The 18,404-nt window shown below is 41.2% G+C and overlaps 1 protein-coding gene across 1 annotated transcript in view; it reads right to left on the reverse strand.

The window, feature by feature from the left end:
• Positions 1 to 18,404, reverse strand: part of htra1a (HtrA serine peptidase 1a) — a 50,958-nt gene that overhangs the window by 16,985 nt on the left and 15,569 nt on the right. Inside the window, exons 2-3 of the mRNA XM_072690528.1 lie at positions 5,030 to 5,129; positions 3,889 to 4,093 (exon numbers count right to left, since the gene is read on the reverse strand). Of these exons, the coding sequence (XP_072546629.1) occupies positions 3,889 to 4,093; positions 5,030 to 5,129 (305 nt within the window). The remainder of the gene's footprint in view (positions 1 to 3,888; positions 4,094 to 5,029; positions 5,130 to 18,404) is intronic.

The following is an 18,404-nucleotide window of genomic DNA, read 5'->3' on the forward strand; positions in this document are numbered from 1 at the left end:
TCAACATGGCCCTCTACTTCCCTAGGAAAGGCTTTACACTAGGTGTTGGAACATTTGCTGCAAGGGTTTGATTGCATTCAGCCACCCCAGCTCATCCCATCACTCCAGAGAACACAGTTCCACTGCTCCAGAGCTCAATGCTGGGGGCTAAATACCCCTCTAGCCAACCCTTGGCATTGAGCATGGTGACCTTAGACTTGTGTGGCTGTGCTAGACTCCGTTTCCCAGACACTACAGTATACTGACTTGTATGTATTCAGCTTGACCCTGGTTTGTCTTTGTCTCATCTCCACCCCCATAAACACTTTCTACTATCTCCAAACGCTTCACTAATTGGTGGCAAGCCATCAAAATGCGTCGACCATAAATCAGAGGCAGGTTTTAACAGATTCCATTCGACTCATTCAGACTCCATTTTTTTCGCTCTATCTCGCTCTCGCTCTCTCTCTTCCTCCCTCCCTCCCTTTTAATTATACCACAGCGCTTGGTACTCCCCTACCTGACGAGGTCTGTGAAGAGTCTGTCTGGGATCTTGTGTTACTCTAGCAATTCAAAATATAGCCTGGTCCAATTCAAAGGTTTGTACAGGCTCCACTACTCAAAACCAAAACTTGGCTCTGCCCATGATATCTTTTTGTGTGGGTTTTGGTGTAAAATATTTGCAATTATTATTGCATGTATTGAATAAGTACATGTTCCCGGACCCTGTTATTGCAATATGTGGGTATTCAGAGTCTACAGCTGAAGCGGGTACTAACCCTTTAAACAGATTATGGCCTTCTGGTGGGGCCAAAGTGTTATTACAGACTTCTGTTAGCAAAGAATTGCCCCACCAGTTTGTAAAGATGTTCCTGTAGTTATTCAGTAATGCGCCTTAGTGTGTTATAAGGCTTTCTGCGTTTAGGGGTAAATGACCAGTGTGTTTACAGGATTGGAAATCCACTCCGGGCCCCTCGCTTTGCCCAGTGGTTATAGGAGATAACTTGCATAGTCCGAATGTGGCTGTTGTGATAATAAAGCTTTGAGGCATTTTCACTTGATGGGGGAATGCATGCTTGGCTGGGGATCTAAAGGGATTCTGGTGTGTTATTATATATATATATATATTAATATATTTTTAACGACTAATTCATCTCCTGAATGCGTAATGTGCTCTAATAGTGTGTTAGACTGTGTGTATTCACAGTACAGCAAGTTGCAAGAACAAGCTCCGTGTTTACCATGGCTTTCTTCATGTTCTACTGAGATCACGTAGCTAGCATTGACAACCTATGACGTCTGCAATGACCGGTTTATTGCATGCTTATATTGGTGTTCATTAACGTGCAAGCAAGTATTTAACCCCTTAAAGAGCCTATGGCCTGCCGGCGCGTCAAAAGTGTTAATGCAAACTTCTATTACCAAAGAACAGCCCCACCGGTTTCTACTGAAGTCCCTGTAGTTACTGAGTAATTTGCAATAATTTATGTGTAATAAGCCTGGGAGTATTATGGGGTTAAACATATGACACATGCACTTTCACATTCACATTCAAAGCAAACGTAATGGAATAAGAAATCTGTCCCACCACCGAATTGGAGGAAGGGCCAATTTGAGTTGATTTCATTTTTTGCCGACCAAGCAAATCCCATCTGTGCTGGAATCCCATCAGATGCAGATGAATAACCCGCTGGAACGTATATATGTGGGTGAGTAAGAAGTCCCGCGGCTTTAAGCGCGCACCAGAAACTGGCTCGTGAACACGTTCCAAGATATTCCACACGTCCCAATGGAGCAATGCAACATGGAAGTGTGTGTGTGTGTGTGTCTAAATATAAGAGATATAGTTAAAGCACAGAAACCTTATAAGGAATGAAAGCAATGGCCAATTCGCATTCGTGTGGTCAGATATGTTTCTATTCTGGTAAAGCACTAGAACCCTCATTTTCCAAGATTATCTTCTCCAAACATTATACAGCACCCAGAATGCCAACAATGCTGCACTCTCGGCGCCAAGCTGGAACTCTTCCAACACTGCCCTCTCCTGAACATGGCCAGCTTCCCCCCCCAGCCCTCCCCTCACCTACTTGCGCTGGTTTAAGCAAGATTGGTGTATGGTTGCTTTGTACAATTTTGAGGTATTTTTGAGGTTTAAAAAAAAGGGATAGGAGGTGATACGAAGGTTTGTGCTCCCCTTCAGATCTGAACTCAGTTTTGAACCAGTTTCTGAGATATTAGTTTGTTTGTTAGGGCAATGGATTGTTCATGGTCATCGCTAAGAAAGGCCAGGTAATGCAAATGTTAAAGCTTACTGTGAATACTCATATAATCAGAAGCCCATAATCAACAATCAGCAGCCACAAGCTCTTCTAAGCAGCTGCCTAGCACTTAGAGCTTATGAGAAGATGGCAAAGCGTTCTCGGGTAGCTGTCTTTTTGTTTTTTTTTTGCTGTAATGGCAGAAATGTCGGTTAATAGAGATGATGGAGGTGTAAAAAATAAATAAGAGCCAACTGCTTGTAGGGTTGCTGGTGGTGTTGTTTACAGGCTATCTCTAACTGATGTGAATTATTATTATTTTTGTTTATGATGCATTTTATGAACAGATATAAAGCTTAAACACTATCTGGGACTGACTTAAGGAACTTCAGCAAGTCTGAAAAGTTCTGTTCCCTTTCGTCCACTGTTTAAAAAGACATAGAAAAACAAACAAAGCAGAGTCATCAAGGCTATAAAGTTCCTTTAAATGTTTTTTTTTTTTTTTTTTTCTTCAACTTCCATCAATCATCTCTTCTGCCACAGTGCTCCTGGTGTTATCCACACAGTAAACACTTGTAAAAAGAACAACACTAAAAGGCACCATTAAATATGTCCTTCTCAAACTTGGCAGACACTGCTTCAACCTCCTCATGCTAGAGCTTCGGGCCAAACAGCATACAATATAAAAACCCTGTCGCGGTTTTGACTTGACTATATCACAATTCAATATGTTCGGAGGGCGAAATCTGTATTTTGGCGATGACTAAGTTAATCAAGAGATTGAAAAGAAACTAAACTTTTGAATGCAGGAAATTCTAGCTTCGCATACTGAAGTCTTCAAGTCTACATAATCTCAAACTTTGCATGCTGAAATCTCCAAATTCACACCTTTATTTTAACTTAATAAAAACTGAAATTATGCATATTGAAATCTAAAATTTTACATACTGAAATCTTTGATTTTGTATGTTGAAATCTCACATTTCATCTACTTAAATCTCAAATTTCATATGTTGAAATCTCAGAATTTGCATACTGATATTATTTTATATCAGATATATTTTATTTTTACCTCTTGAAAAGTTTAATTTACATACTGAAGTATTTCATTTTGTATGTTGAATCTCGAGGTACATACTGAAATCCTAATTTTTACATATTGGATTTTTTTTATCACACTGTATTGTATGTACAATATTTAAAACATGTACAATATTTTTACACATTGGATTTTTATGTAGATTTACGTAGTTTACAGTATTTTTACATATTGGAAACTCTCATTTTATACTGTAGTCTTTTATTTCACTCTAAATCATTGTGAAATCTCTAACTTCACATACTAAACACTTGCTGTTGTGATTTTTGGTTCTGCATTACATTTCATCAGTCTTTGCATATACCGATAAGCTCCAAGCACCTTGTATTCGCTGTGGTACTGAGCATGTACATTTACACCCATCCTTTAAACTCCAATCTCACATACTGTACTCTTATTTTACATCTCGAATTTTGCATAAAGAAGTATTTTACAGTGTCCTGTAAAATACTGAAGTCCAATATTTTACAGGTTGAAACCAGTCATTTTACACACTGAAGCCTCAGATGTCCCGGGCTGATCTGGTTTGGTGTTCTGAGTGCCTTCTCTTACCGGAGAGTCGATCTTTATGAGGGCGATGTCTGACTTCTCGTCCACATCTTTGATCTTTGCGTCGTAGGACACCCCGTTCTTCAGCTCCACCTTCACCCTGTTCTTATTGGCCACCACATGGGCGTTGGTCACGATGAGTCCATCGTCTGACACCACAAAGCCTGATCCACTTGCCACTGCCATCTCACGCTTTGAATACACCATCCTGAGAGAGAGAGGAGATGAGCTCCATCTATGTTACGTACTCTGTACCATTTATGCATTTAAGCTGTACAACAACAGACTGTAGCCCATCTGACATTGTGCACGGATACTAATAACAGGGATGCTGCTGACCAGATATTAATTGACATGGGTAGTCTGGGTAGTCTGTGGGGTGCTGGTATGAGTAGGCTATATCAGGGCAAAAATGTCCAGCCAAGAGCAGCTTGGTGGTCAGAAACTGATCATTAATGAAGTGCTAGAGGATGAAGCCAATTTTTTTAAATACACACTAATCTGCACTAATCAGCATTTTACATAGAAATTCTTAAGTAGAAATGTGGCTACCACACTAAGTAGTGTGTGACTTTCCCTTTGGGATTAAGAAATTAGATTTATTAATAAATAAATGTATCTCTATCTATCTATCTAGTGTGTTAGTTTGGTTAGCTAGGGCCATCACTTGCTATCTGTGCATTAGCTGAGGTTTACAGTTTTATTTTTGTGGTTAGCACATTAGCAAGTGGCTAGCTGTATTGAAAATGCACTGAATGCACTTATTTTCTGTCCTACTGTATGCAAGGTATGAAGTACCTTAGTAAAAATGTATTTGGCTAATACTGGGGCTAGCACTTTAGCTCATGGTTAGTGTGTTAGGTTGGGGCTAGGGCCCAACATATATAATATATACATAATATAACACGTATAATATATCTGGCTAATGATGGTTCTGGTTCCGCCTCAAATCCACATGTCTTCTGATCAGTTGTTGGATTTTTTTAATGTGTATTCAGATGTATTGCTTCAGTGATGTCCATTTTAACCACTACCTAGCCAAAGGTCTTCCATGAACAGCAACAGAATAGAACGGGAAACAATGTCATGAAGGCTAGAACCACAAGATCTGATCATATGTGTCCACATGTACACATTTTCTTACTTGCGATATAGTTCAATATGAACTACAGCAGGGGCAATCTTCTCGACCACGTCAGCGATGAAGTTGTACTTGTACCGCAAGCTGTTTGGGTTATCCTGGGCTGCAGAGGAGACGCAGGACAGGGCAGGACAGGGCCATGAACAACAAGGAAAAACACAGCACAGCTGAGAACAAACCACTGAAATATTAAATTACATCACCTCAACAGGAAAAGCTCCAAAACATCAAACTGGTATTTAACTTTTAAAAAAAGCAGCGCGTCCCGTAAATATACAAGGGACGCTTATACGAGTCATTCAGTCCCTACAGACACACTCAACACTTATTTTTTATTTTATTTAATTTTTTAAACCTTGTTGGGACATAAGGTCATAACGTGGCCAAAAGTATGTGGACACCTGCTGATTTGTGGAGCTGGCTATTTTAACTGCATAAAATTGAGACTACAATCTCCATGGACAAACCCTGGCAGGATAATGGGTCGTATTTACGATCAGGGACTTTCAAAATGTACAGTATTTTTTTAGACTGCAAATTATATATGATATACTACTACAAAGGTTTAAGCCAGTTAAGTTTAAGCCAACATTTTTACCTGTTTCTTTTTTTTTTTTTACTTCAAGTAAAAAAATTACATTTCTATAAAATAATTTTGAAATATAATATTATTAAATACTAATATTATAGACCAAGCATGGCTAAAATCAATTGCAACATACACTATGCAAGGCAAGAGCTGGTTAACCTGCTGGCTTACCAGCATAGGGTACGTTGTCACCTGGATGACCAGCTTTTCAGCCACTGTGACCATCAAAGACCAGCTTAGACCATCTTAAACCAGCTACCAGAAAAAGCAGGTTGGACGCGTTATTCATTCTGAGATGCTTTTCACCACAGTTGTACAGAGTGGTGATCTGACACCATTCTGTCTTGGCCTCTCTCATCAACGAGGAGTTTCCATCTGCAGAACTGTCGCTCACTGAATGTCTCTGGGTAAACCGAGACCGCTGTGCTGAAAATCCCAGGAGATCCCAGTTTTAGAAATGCTACCAGCAATCATACCACTGTTAAACTTTTGATGGGTTGATGCGAAGATTACCTGAAGCTGCTGGCCTTGATACACAGCACTGCTTCTACACGATTAGCTGATTGGGTGATTACATGAACGAGGAGGGGTACAGGTCCTCCTTACAAATTGCTTGGTATGTGCGTATCCCAGACCTTCATCTGTTAGCGATCATCATCTTTTGGCTCTTCGGTATATATGTCAGAAAACTCGTTACGTTTTAATCTCAGCACTCTAAAATGTCTGCACTTTTTAAACAACCGAAACATTTCCTGTCCTGAAGGTTAGCCATGTTTGTTTTCTCTGGTTTTACTGCAAAATCAGGACCTATTAAAATGTACAAACACACACAGAAGCAGCCAGTTCTGAGGTGCCCTTAGTCAGACATGTCTGGAAATGTTGACTTTGAACACTCTGTAATTTTACCACTGAGCAAAAGGAGAAGTGAGAGTGACTTGATTTTTTTTTTTTTTTTTTTTTTTTGCGTAAAACCCCTAACTGTTTATTATCTCCACTCGCAGGCTCGTAATAAACATTCCCCTTTGTAAAATAAAGCGCCCAAAAATTACGCTTTCATTTTCCTCCCTCGCTATTTCCATAGCCTTCAGCCTCAGACTGTTTGGAATGTTCAGACACACACACACACACACACACACACACACACACACACACACACACGCAAAAACGAAATGGTAAGACTGTCATGGTCATGTGTTAACACTCGCATACGATGTACTGTGGTATGTGCGACACACCAAACAGCGCCAGTTTTGATGTACAGCTTGGTGTGTTGTCGTGCTGGTCATGCTGGTCTTCAGCGGTGCTGAAACTGGTTAATTACACAGGCCGGAGGGGAAAGGCAAAGCGCAAAGTGTGCGCGAGATGAAAGTAGCTGCGGCCGGTCGGGTTTTGCAGCGAGGGAGCGAAGGAGGGATGCGGGTGAAGAGAAGGAGCGAAGCAACTTTCCTCCCACTCCGATAAAAGCCACATCCAGCGTGGCGTTGACGCTAGCTTAGCTAATTACAGCCCTTGCTGGCGCTGGGCTCGCATGTCCCCATGAGGAGAAAGTTCCACATAAACCATCCCCACTGTTTTACAGCCAGAATGTCACTTTTGGAACCGTCACTCCTGCCTGAGATGCAGTGGAAGGCCTGGCGTTGTGCTAACTGCGCAAGAAAATCAAAAACATGTCAATAAAGGCTAAATCTGATTTACGCAGGATACGACTACGCAAGGCGAGTGGGTATTTATGCTGCGTTACATCTAGAGAACATTTAGAGAATTTAAGTAAGGTCACATTACTAGGGAATCTGGGAACGAGGCTTGTCCGGGTGCAGCAGAGTGTCTCCTCCGGAGGAAGTGTGGGGTTTCAGTGCCTTAAAGTGCACAACTAGGAGCCGGGGATTTGAACTCGCAACCTTCCGATTGCTGGGAGACACAATGAAATGTGTTGTGATGTAACAGATTAGAGTAAATACCATCTTAGTTTAGCAACCATGCCAACCATGCCTATTTTATTAACCGTTCATCTCTAGTTCCGCTATCTGAAATAGAAGCTAACTAATAAATCACTAACAGCGAACTAACACGCTAACCGTGAGGTAATGAGTTCAGTGTGAACTACCACACTAACTGCAATCTAATACAACTAACATGCTAACCATGCGCACTCAATGGGAACTATCTAGAGGATTCGTCTTCAGATGTACATGTCAGTGAGGAAACGCTGAGATTTAATGCTTAACGTTTAAAAATAGAGTTCTACTACTTGAGCTTTTCTGTGCTATTTAAGTAAGGTTAAATGACTAGGGAATCTGGGACGATGGCCAGCCTGGGAGTAGCACGGTGTCGCCAGCATAGCCACCTGAGGTAGTGTGGGTTTCAGTGCCTTACCCAAGGGCACAACCAGAAGCCGGGGATTTGAGCTCGCAACCTTCCGATTGCTGGGAGACACAATTAAATGTGTTGTGATGTTACAGATTAGAGTAAATACCATCTTAGTTTAGCAATTATGCCAACCATACCTATTTTATTAACCGTTCATCTCTAGTTCCTATCTAAGTCGCTAACCGCGAACTAACACGCTAACTGCAACCTAATACCACTAACATGCTAACCATGAACTAACGCACTAAATGGGAACTATCTAGAGGTTTCGTCTGGGATTTGATTTGATACAAAATCAAATGTGTGATCGGTTAGAGTAAATACCATCTCAGTTTAGCAGGGACAAGACTGAATTGATTATCTGTTCATGTCTAGTTTCGCTGACGGGTTGACCAGCTTAGCTCTTGACCAGCGGGTTGACCAGCTTAGCTCTTGACCAGCATAGGGTATGTTTTTGTTTGCATGATCAACCTGACCAACCTGGTTGACCAGCATGACCAAGCATGACTAAAATCAAATGCCTGGATGACCAGCTTTTCAACCACCTCATTCCTCAAAGATCAGCTTAAACCACTCGAAACCAGGTACCAGAAAAGGCTGGTTTCAAGGTGGATTCTTCAGCAGGGAAAACACTAACTATGAACTAATGAACTGTTAAATACCACACTAATTGCAAGCTAATGCAGTAAATGTCAGCTAACATGCTAACCACAAGCTAATAGTTTTGAATTCATATCTTCTGACAGATGTTCTGAGAACCTGCTGAACGTTAACATGTGAATACACCACATTTTTATCCTCAACACTGCAAACGCTACGACTTGTGAAGGTTAAACCTAAAGGTTACACTGTTAAATGAGCCGTAATGCTTAATCTACCCCTACATCAAAGCGTACATCAACTACAGACTAGTAAAGTGAACTGCCATTAGCGAAGCCTCTATTTCCATCCAGTGATGGAAAGGTTTTGGGCCTTTTGCCTGCTTTGAAGATTTCTTTTGTGGAGGTCCAGCACCGTGTCCTGCAGAAGAGGATCAAATATGCCAAGTCCAGCCAGGATCATGAAGCTATGGAAATCCAAGTGGACCTGAACGGTTTCTACGCCTCCATTGTTTCTGTTATCTCCATCAGAGCCTTCCTCCAAGCCATTCTGACCAACAGTGATGGATTTGAAACCGAACTGTTGGCCACCGTGCCAAGGACACTACGATATAGCCAAGACAATAGACAATGCTGTAGCGAAGAATCGGGCCAAGGCAGTGTTCCACACATATATATTTACGGCTGAAGTGGCAAAGAAACCTGTTAGGTGCGCTCTGGGGTTCCGAGCGTGAGGCCTGACGAGTAATTTAATGATAGAACAACGTCTCAACGGTCCTAAATTGTATCTGACTGCAGCACCTGTGTTGGAGTGGTTCTCCAGCTGACTCATTTCAGCCTATGAAGCCAGTGTACAGACGGACAGACAACCGCGTCTGCCGGCTCTTCTGAAGACACCTGAAAAGACAGCACGGTTTGTCGTTACATCATAGTGACCAGTGTGTGGACGCTGGCACGGTGTGGAGACGGACGGCTTCCAAGCCACCTCTGCAGAAAAATGCTCCAGTAGAGTAAACAGACAAACAAACACATAATTTCAGGGGTGGACCAAAGGTTTCGTTGTTATGACCGTTCTGAGGTGAGGTCAGATCTTCCATTTGCACACATTTGCACAAGGTCAAATTGGGGAAAAGTATAAAACTTTATGAAATTCAAGGCATTTGAGCTGCTAGTCTCTAGTTTTTTAACTAGAACACACACTTTTGTCTATATTTATAGCTGAAAGTATGCCTGACAGTGTTAGAAACCACATAAACAAGTCTATTACAGATTGCTCAACATGGTTGGAGGCAAGTGTGTGGTTTGCACGATGCTAATTGCTGAGGTTAAAGCTTCTGTTACTCGTTAGCTACATTAGCTAAACCAAAGAAGTCAACCTCCCTAGGCTGATTGACTACAATTGGGGTAATGGGAAAGTTGTGTCAATTTGATCTCGCGCCAAACTGTTGCTTTAATGAGGCCCATGTCTCGGAATGTCAAGGATATTTTCAGCCCTGACCTAAATACATCAAACAGCCCATTTCTGTTTTACTTTTCGCTGAAACCGGGCCAGATAAGAGCATATGGTTTGAGTAAGCGAGCTGATTTAAGTTGCGTTCGTTTTCGGAGACCCCAGGGGTGTACGTAGGCTGAGGAACGCTAGTTTTACACTAAGCATGGTGACTCTCTTATGAGGCCAGACGTATCGCATGTATTCCCTCTGGTTCTGCTATCGGTTACGATACACACGGCTAATCAGTTCAGCCAATCTAGAGAAGTATCAGACGTTTTGTTCGTGCCGAACCAGATTGTGATCTATGATCTCATTTCACTGGTGGGGTATCTGTTATAGACATTACATGAATCACGAATGTTAACAATCTAACGTAAACAAAGCTTTTCTCCAAACTTGAAGGACAATTTATGCTAGCTAAATATAAGCTACAACAGCAAAGGGAGCCATAAACACATCCTTAGGGTTTTTACATTTTCTTTCAGGTTTCAGGTTCCAGTTAAAGTGGACACTCTTGCAGACATATATTTGTGTCTTGAACTGTCTTTGCTGACCCTCATTTAAAATGCTAGGCGCTAACAAACTAGCAACTCTATCTTAAGCTAGCAAAAGGCAAAGGAAATGCTAGCTCTAGCACATTCAGTACAAAAATAGCTTTGGGTTTTGGCTAGCACAAGATAGCATTTTAGGTATGGGGCAGTAAAGACAATTCAGGACAAACATCTTAAGGTTTGCTAGCACGAGGTAGCATTTAAGGGTCAGTAAAGGGAATTCAAGGCAGAAATACCTTGAGGCTTGCTTGAATGTGCTAGAGTTAGCATTTTCCCATGTCTTTTGCTAGCATAAGATAGAGTTGCTAGTTTGTTAGCACCTAGAATTTAAAGTAAGGGTCAGTAAAGATAATTCAGGACAAACATCTTAAGGTTTGCTAGCACGAGGTAGCATTTAAGGGTCAGTAAAGGGAATTCAAGACAAAACTACCTAGCGTTTCGTTACAGTTTGCTGGAGTTAGCTCCTAGCATTTGAACTTCTTGAGCGTCTTTACTGACCCTTACTTAAAATGCTAACTCTAGCACATTCTAGCAAACCTTAGGATGTTTCTATGTTGTTCTTTGTTGTCCTTTACTGACCGTTACCTAACGTGCTAACCCATGCTAACAAAAGACAAGGCAATTCTGCCTAAAATGGTTTTTACTGACCCTCATTTAAAATGCTAGGAACTAACTCTAGCACATTCTAGCTAGCAAACCTTCAGATGTTTGTCCGGAGTTCCCGTTAATGTACTCTACTTAAAACTGCTATCTCTAGCAAACTGTAACGAAACGCTAGGTAGTTTTGTCTTGAATTCCCTTTACTGACCCTTTCTTGACGTGGTATCTCATGCTAGCAAAAGACAAGGTATTTCTGCCTTGAATTTACTTTACTGACCGTTACTTAACGTGCTAACTCACGCTAGCAAAAGACAAGGCAATTCTGTCTTAAATTAACTTTACTGACCGTTACTTAACGTGCTAACTCACGCTAGCAAAAGACAAGGCATTTCTGTCTTAAATTAACTTTACTGACCGTTACTTAACGTGCTAACTCACGCTAGCAAAAGACAAGGCAATTCTGTCTTAAATTAACTTTACTGACCGTTACTTAACGTGCTAACTCACGCTAGCAAAAGACAAGGCAATTCTGTCTTAAATTAACTTTACTGACCGTTACTTAACGTGCTAACTCACGCTAGCAAAAGACAAGGCAATTCTGTCTTGAATTGTTTTTACTGACCATTACTTAACGTGCTAACTCACGCTAGCAAAAGACAAGGCAATTCTGTCTTGAATTAATATTACTGACCGTTACTTAACGTGCTAACTCACGCTAGCAAAAGACAAGGCAATTCTGTCTTAAATTAACTTTACTGACCGTTACTTAACGTGCTAACTCACGCTAGCAAAAGACAAGGCAATTCTGTCTTAAATTAACTTTACTGACCGTTACTTAACGTGCTAACTCACGCTAGCAAAAGACAAGGCAATTCTGTCTTAAATTAACTTTACTGACCGTTACTTAACGTGCTAACTCACGCTAGCAAAAGACGAGGCAATTCTGTCTTAAATTAACTTTACTGACCGTTACTTAACGTGCTAACTCACGCTAGCAAACGACGAGGCAATTCTGTCTTGAATTAATATTACTGACCGTTACTTAACGTGCTAACTCACGCTAGCAAAAGACAAGGCAATTCTGTCTTGAATTAACTTTACTGACCGTTACTTAACGTGCTAACTCACGCTAGCAAAAGACAAGGCAATTCTGTCTTGAATTAACTTTACTGACCGTTACTTAACGTGCTAACTCACGCTAGCAAAAGACAAGGCAATTCTGTCTTAAATTAATATTACTGACCGTTACTTAACGTGCTAACTCACGCTAGCAAAAGACAAGGCAATTCTGTCTTAAATTAATATTACTGACCGTTACTTAACGTGCTAACTCACGCTAGCAAAAGACAAGGCAATTCTGTCTTAACTTTACTGACCATTACTTAACGTGCTAACTCACGCTAGCAAAAGACAAGGCAATTCTGTCTTAAATTAACTTTACTAACCGTTACTTAACGTGCTAACTCACGCTAGCAAAAGACAAGGCAATTCTGTCTTGAATTAACTTTACTGACCGTTACTTAACGTGCTAACTCACGCTAGCAAAAGACAAGGCAATTCTGTCTTAAATTAACTTTACTGACCGTTACTTAACGTGCTAACTCACGCTAGCAAAAGACAAGGCAATTCTGTCTTAAATTAACTTTACTGACCATTACTTAACGTGCTAACTCACGCTAGCAAAAGACAAGGCAATTCTGTCTTGTATTAATATTACTGACCATTACTTAACGTGCTAACTCACGCTAGCAAAAGACAAGGCAATTCTGTCTTAAATTAACTTTACTGACCGTTACTTAACGTGCTAACTCACGCTAGTAAAAGACAAGGCAATTCTGTCTTAAATTAACTTTACTGACCGTTACTTAACGTGCTAACTCACGCTAGCAAAAGACAAGGCATTTCTGTCTTAAATTAACTTTACTGACCGTTGCTTAACATGCTAACTCGGGCTAGCAAAAGACAAGGCAATTCTGTCTTGAATTAACTTTACTGACCGTTACTTAACGTGCTAACTCACGCTAGCAAAAGACAAGGCAATTCTGTCTTAAATTAACTTTACTGACCGTTACTTAACGTGCTAACTCACGCTAGCAAAAGACAAGGCAATTCTGTCTTAAATTAACTTTACTGACCATTACTTAACGTGCTAACTCACGCTAGCAAAAGACAAGGCAATTCTGTCTTGTATTAATATTACTGACCATTACTTAACGTGCTAACTCACGCTAGCAAAAGACAAGGCAATTCTGTCTTAAATTAACTTTACTGACCGTTACTTAACGTGCTAACTCACGCTAGCAAAAGACAAGGCAATTCTGTCTTAAATTAACTTTACTGACCGTTACTTAACGTGCTAACTCGGGCGAGCAAAAGACAAGGCAATTCTGTCTTGAATTAACTTTACTGACCGTTACTTAACGTGCTAACTCACGCTAGTAAAAGACAAGGCAATTCTGTCTTAAATTAACTTTACTGACCGTTACTTAACGTGCTAACTCACGCTAGCAAAAGACAAGGCATTTCTGTCTTAAATTAACTTTACTGACCGTTGCTTAACATGCTAACTCGGGCTAGCAAAAGACAAGGCAATTCTGTCTTGAATTAACTTTACTGACCGTTACTTAACGTGCTAACTCACGCTAGCAAAAGACAAGGCAATTCTGTCTTAAATTAACTTTACTGACCGTTACTTAACGTGCTAACTCACGCTAGCAAAAGACAAGGCAATTCTGTCTTAAATTAACTTTACTGACCATTACTTAACGTGCTAACTCACGCTAGCAAAAGACAAGGCAATTCTGTCTTGTATTAATATTACTGACCATTACTTAACGTGCTAACTCACGCTAGCAAAAGACAAGGCAATTCTGTCTTAAATTAACTTTACTGACCGTTACTTAACGTGCTAACTCACGCTAGCAAAAGACAAGGCAATTCTGTCTTAAATTAACTTTACTGACCGTTACTTAACGTGCTAACTCGGGCGAGCAAAAGACAAGGCAATTCTGTCTTAACTTTACTGACCGTTACTTAACGTGCTAACTCACGCTAGCAAAAGACAAGGCAATTCTGTCTTAAATTAACTTTACTGACCGTTACTTAACGTGCTAACTCACGCTAGCAAAAGACAAGGCAATTCTGTCTTAACTTTACTGACCGTTACTTAACGTGCTAACTCACGCTAGCAAAAGACAAGGCAATTCTGTCTTGAATTAATATTACTGACCGTTACTTAACGTGCTAACTCACGCTAGCAAAAGACAAGGCAATTCTGTCTTAAATTAACTTTACTGACCGTTACTTAACGTGCTAACTCACGCTAGCAAAAGACAAGGCAATTCTGTCTTGAATTAACTTTACTGACCGTTACTTAACGTGCTAACTCACGCTAGCAAAAGACAAGGCAATTCTGTCTTGAATTAACTTTACTGACCGTTACTTAACGTGCTAACTCACGCTAGCAAAAGACAAGGCAATTCTGTCTTGAATTAACTTTACTGACCGTTACTTAACGTGCTAACTCACGCTAGCAAAAGACAAGGCAATTCTGTCTTAAATTAACTTTACTGACCGTTACTTAACGTGCTAACTCGGGCTAGCAAAAGACAAGGCAATTCTGTCTTGAATTAACTTTACTGACCGTTACTTAACGTGCTAACTCGGGCTAGCAAAAGACAAGGCAATTCTGTCTTGAATTAACTTTACTGACCGTTACTTAACGTGCTAACTTACGCTAGCAAAAGACAAGGCAATTCTGTCTTAAATTAACTTTACTGACCGTTGCTTAACATGCTAACTCGGGCTAGCAAAAGACAAGGCAATTCTGTCTTAAATTAACTTTACTGACCGTTACTTAACGTGCTAACTCGGGCTAGCAAAAGACAAGGCAATTCTGTCTTGAATTAACTTTACTGACCGTTACTTAACGTGCTAACTTACGCTAGCAAAAGACAAGGCAATTGTGTCTTGAATTAATATTACTGACCGTTACTTAACGTGCTAACTCACGCTAGCAAAAGACAAGGCAATTCTGTCTTAAATTAACTTTACTGACCGTTACTTAACGTGCTAACTCACGCTAGCAAAAGACAAGGCAATTCTGTCTTAAATTAACTTTACTGACCGTTACTTAACGTGCTAACTCACGCTAGCAAAAGACGAGGCAATTCTGTCTTAAATTAACTTTACTGACCGTTACTTAACGTGCTAACTCACGCTAGCAAAAGACAAGGCAATTCTGTCTTAACTTTACTGACCATTACTTAACGTGCTAACTCGGGCTAGCAAAAGACAAGGCAATTCTGTCTTGAATTAACTTTACTGACCCTCATTTAAAATGCTAGGAACTAACTCTAGCACATTCTAGCAGACCTTAAGGTGTGTGTCCTGAGTTCCCTTTACTGTGCTCTACTTAAAACTGCTGTCTCCAGCAAATTCTAGCAAACTGCAAGATGTTTCTGTAGAAAGCCTAGCTTGCCCTTTGCTAGCATCCTATGTGCATGAATCATGTCCCGGTCAGCGCAATGTCTGGATCAAGCATCTACAGCAAAGTCTCATGGCCTGGTTGGGGCAGTTCTGCAGGGTTTGTGGACGGCAGAGGCCTTAAGTGCACTGTTTATTTGAGTTCTGTCGGAGCATATGGAAGAAGCCGAAACAGGAAAAGGATCTTTGGTGTGGGAAAGTCCTACTGGCCTATATTACATTAGTCGGGGCAGCGGGGGGAGGTAAGGTTAGAGAGTTATTTTTATAGAGTTTGCTGGATTGTGAAGTGGACGGTGGTGCCACTGGGATGGATCTGGGCTGGGAAAGGGTGACAGACGGACAAATGATCATAAAATGCTGACGTGCAGTCTGGCTGGCTATTCACCCTAACCATTACAGCATGCTAATATGGCCAGTTTCTCGCTGGTTCTCATGGCCCTCTGCTTAGTGGACTGAATATGTGTAACCATTAAATGGAAATAATGGTCCACGTTAAAACTTGTTTGGCTGCTGCTAAAATAACTTGATTTCGACACTCCGTGTGACAACAGTGCATGCGGTGCACTTTATCTGTTTTACTTGGATCTGCATTTGAATCTGGGTTTTAGCGTGCAAGTAATTTATTCTTCTTGAGTCAAACTTGGATCTAGGTCCCGTATGTTGAACCACGACTGAAATATTAGGTCAGTGCAGACCTCTAGGGTCCTAAATAAATGTGGTGGAAAGCTGCACAACATGTTGCCTAACAGCACTCCAGTCAATGTATTATAGAATTACATTACATAATTATTAATATTAAATCTTATTGTGATAGGTGCACTTTTATGCAGCATTTGATTGGACGTATGGGATCCATGTAACAATTATTCAATATCTGAATGTGTCCCATAGGATCAAATGGCAGAATACTCAAAAAAAACAGTGCAATGTTTGATGGCTAGAACCACTATCATAACCACATAAACATGGGGAAACCTGAGACCACCATGGCAACCACCAGTCATGCCACAGCAACTCCCTAAAAGTGCACCCAACCAACAATGTCCAGTAACTACATGCTACTATATAGTAACACCATAGCAGTCCCCCAGAATAACACATGAACCACTTAACCTTAGCAACCACCTAGTAACAGCCCAGCGACCACTGAATACACTAGCAACCATTTAGGCAGTGGTGGCTGAGTGTTTAGAGCAGTGAGTTACATGATTACAGGGTTGTGGGTTCGATAATGGGGTTTGCTAAGCTGCCCTTGAGCAGTGCCCTTGACCCTATGCTCTAACCCTGTCTAATTTTCTAAGCTGGGAAATACACAATGTGAACAAAAGTATTGGGACACCTGCTCATTTATTGTTTCTTTCAAAATCAAGGGTATTTTACTGTCTCTATTGTCCAGGGAGGGCTTTCTGAGATTGGCCACCACCCCACCTCATCCCCAACTCATCTCAATGGTTCTGAGTGGAGCACCATCCACCATTCCAGATAACCCAGTTCCACTGCTCCACAGCTCAATGCTTGGGCGGGAGGGGGCTTTATAGCCCTCTAGCCCATGCCTGGCATTAGCTATGATGCCAACAGGTTTATGTTCATCTGCTCCAGAGAGTACTCTTATGTTGGCAATACATCTCTACAGGGACTGGACAAGCTGTGTGTGTGCATATCTGTGTCAGCAATAGGTGCAACTTAAAGCAGCTGACTGCTTTAGAAGGGGTGTCCACAAACATTTGGACAAATACAGTGCAACCTGGATTCTTTGTACACCATTAGTTTAGTGCAAGCAGAATGACCCAGGCTGATTCTTCTTAAACCTACTTACTAGTACATTAGTAATACCCTGGCAATAGCAGGGAATTGGTTGCACTAAGCTGTGAATAACCATCAATGTCACAAAGCAGCTTTACAGCAATCTGGGGTAAATGCCACATAAGCATAGGGACACACACACACACACACACACACACACACACACACACACACACTGATGCCTGACTCAGAAGCTCTCCAAGTTTCCAGCCGGAAGCTGTTTTAGAGAATGGAACAAGTGACCCCACCCTCTGTCCTGTCAGGGTCTTCTTTTTTTACACACAGCACTTTTATCATGATACTATCGTGCTGTACAAAATCTCGGGTTCTAAATCAAGGTATGGTGTATTGAGATGCACTGTCCAAATGTATGTGGACACCCCTTCAAGTGAATGCATTCCGCTACTTTAAATTGCACCCATTGCTGAAGCAGGTGCTAACACGCGTGCTAATGCACACACATTTACAGCTTGTCTAGTCCCTTCGAAGAAAGTATTAGAAATGGAACAGGACCCTCTTTAGCAGATAAACATGAGCCTGCTGGCACCATGCTGCCTAATGCCAGGCGTGGGCTAGAGGAGTATAAAGCCCCCCAGCATTGAGCATGATTGTGCTCCGTCCAATGCTTCTGAGATGTGTTTGGGGGGGTTGGCAAATTAAAACAAGTGGCAGACTCCGGGGGTGGGAGTTGGAGAAGGTTGTTTAGCAAGCCTCCAGTATATCTTTTGAAATCAGTTTGATCATTTTCTAACACCAGATGACACCCTAACAGCCACCTAGTGACACCCCAGCAACCACATTGTACGCCCTGGCTTTCAGTCTAGGTAGTGCTGGCTTATGGGTGGCTTACAGATACCTGGCAACCCTATTTTTTAACCCTGACCAGACTCGG

This window comes from Salminus brasiliensis, chromosome 10 (genome assembly GCF_030463535.1).
Source record: "Salminus brasiliensis chromosome 10, fSalBra1.hap2, whole genome shotgun sequence".
NCBI lineage: Eukaryota > Metazoa > Chordata > Actinopteri > Characiformes > Bryconidae > Salminus > Salminus brasiliensis.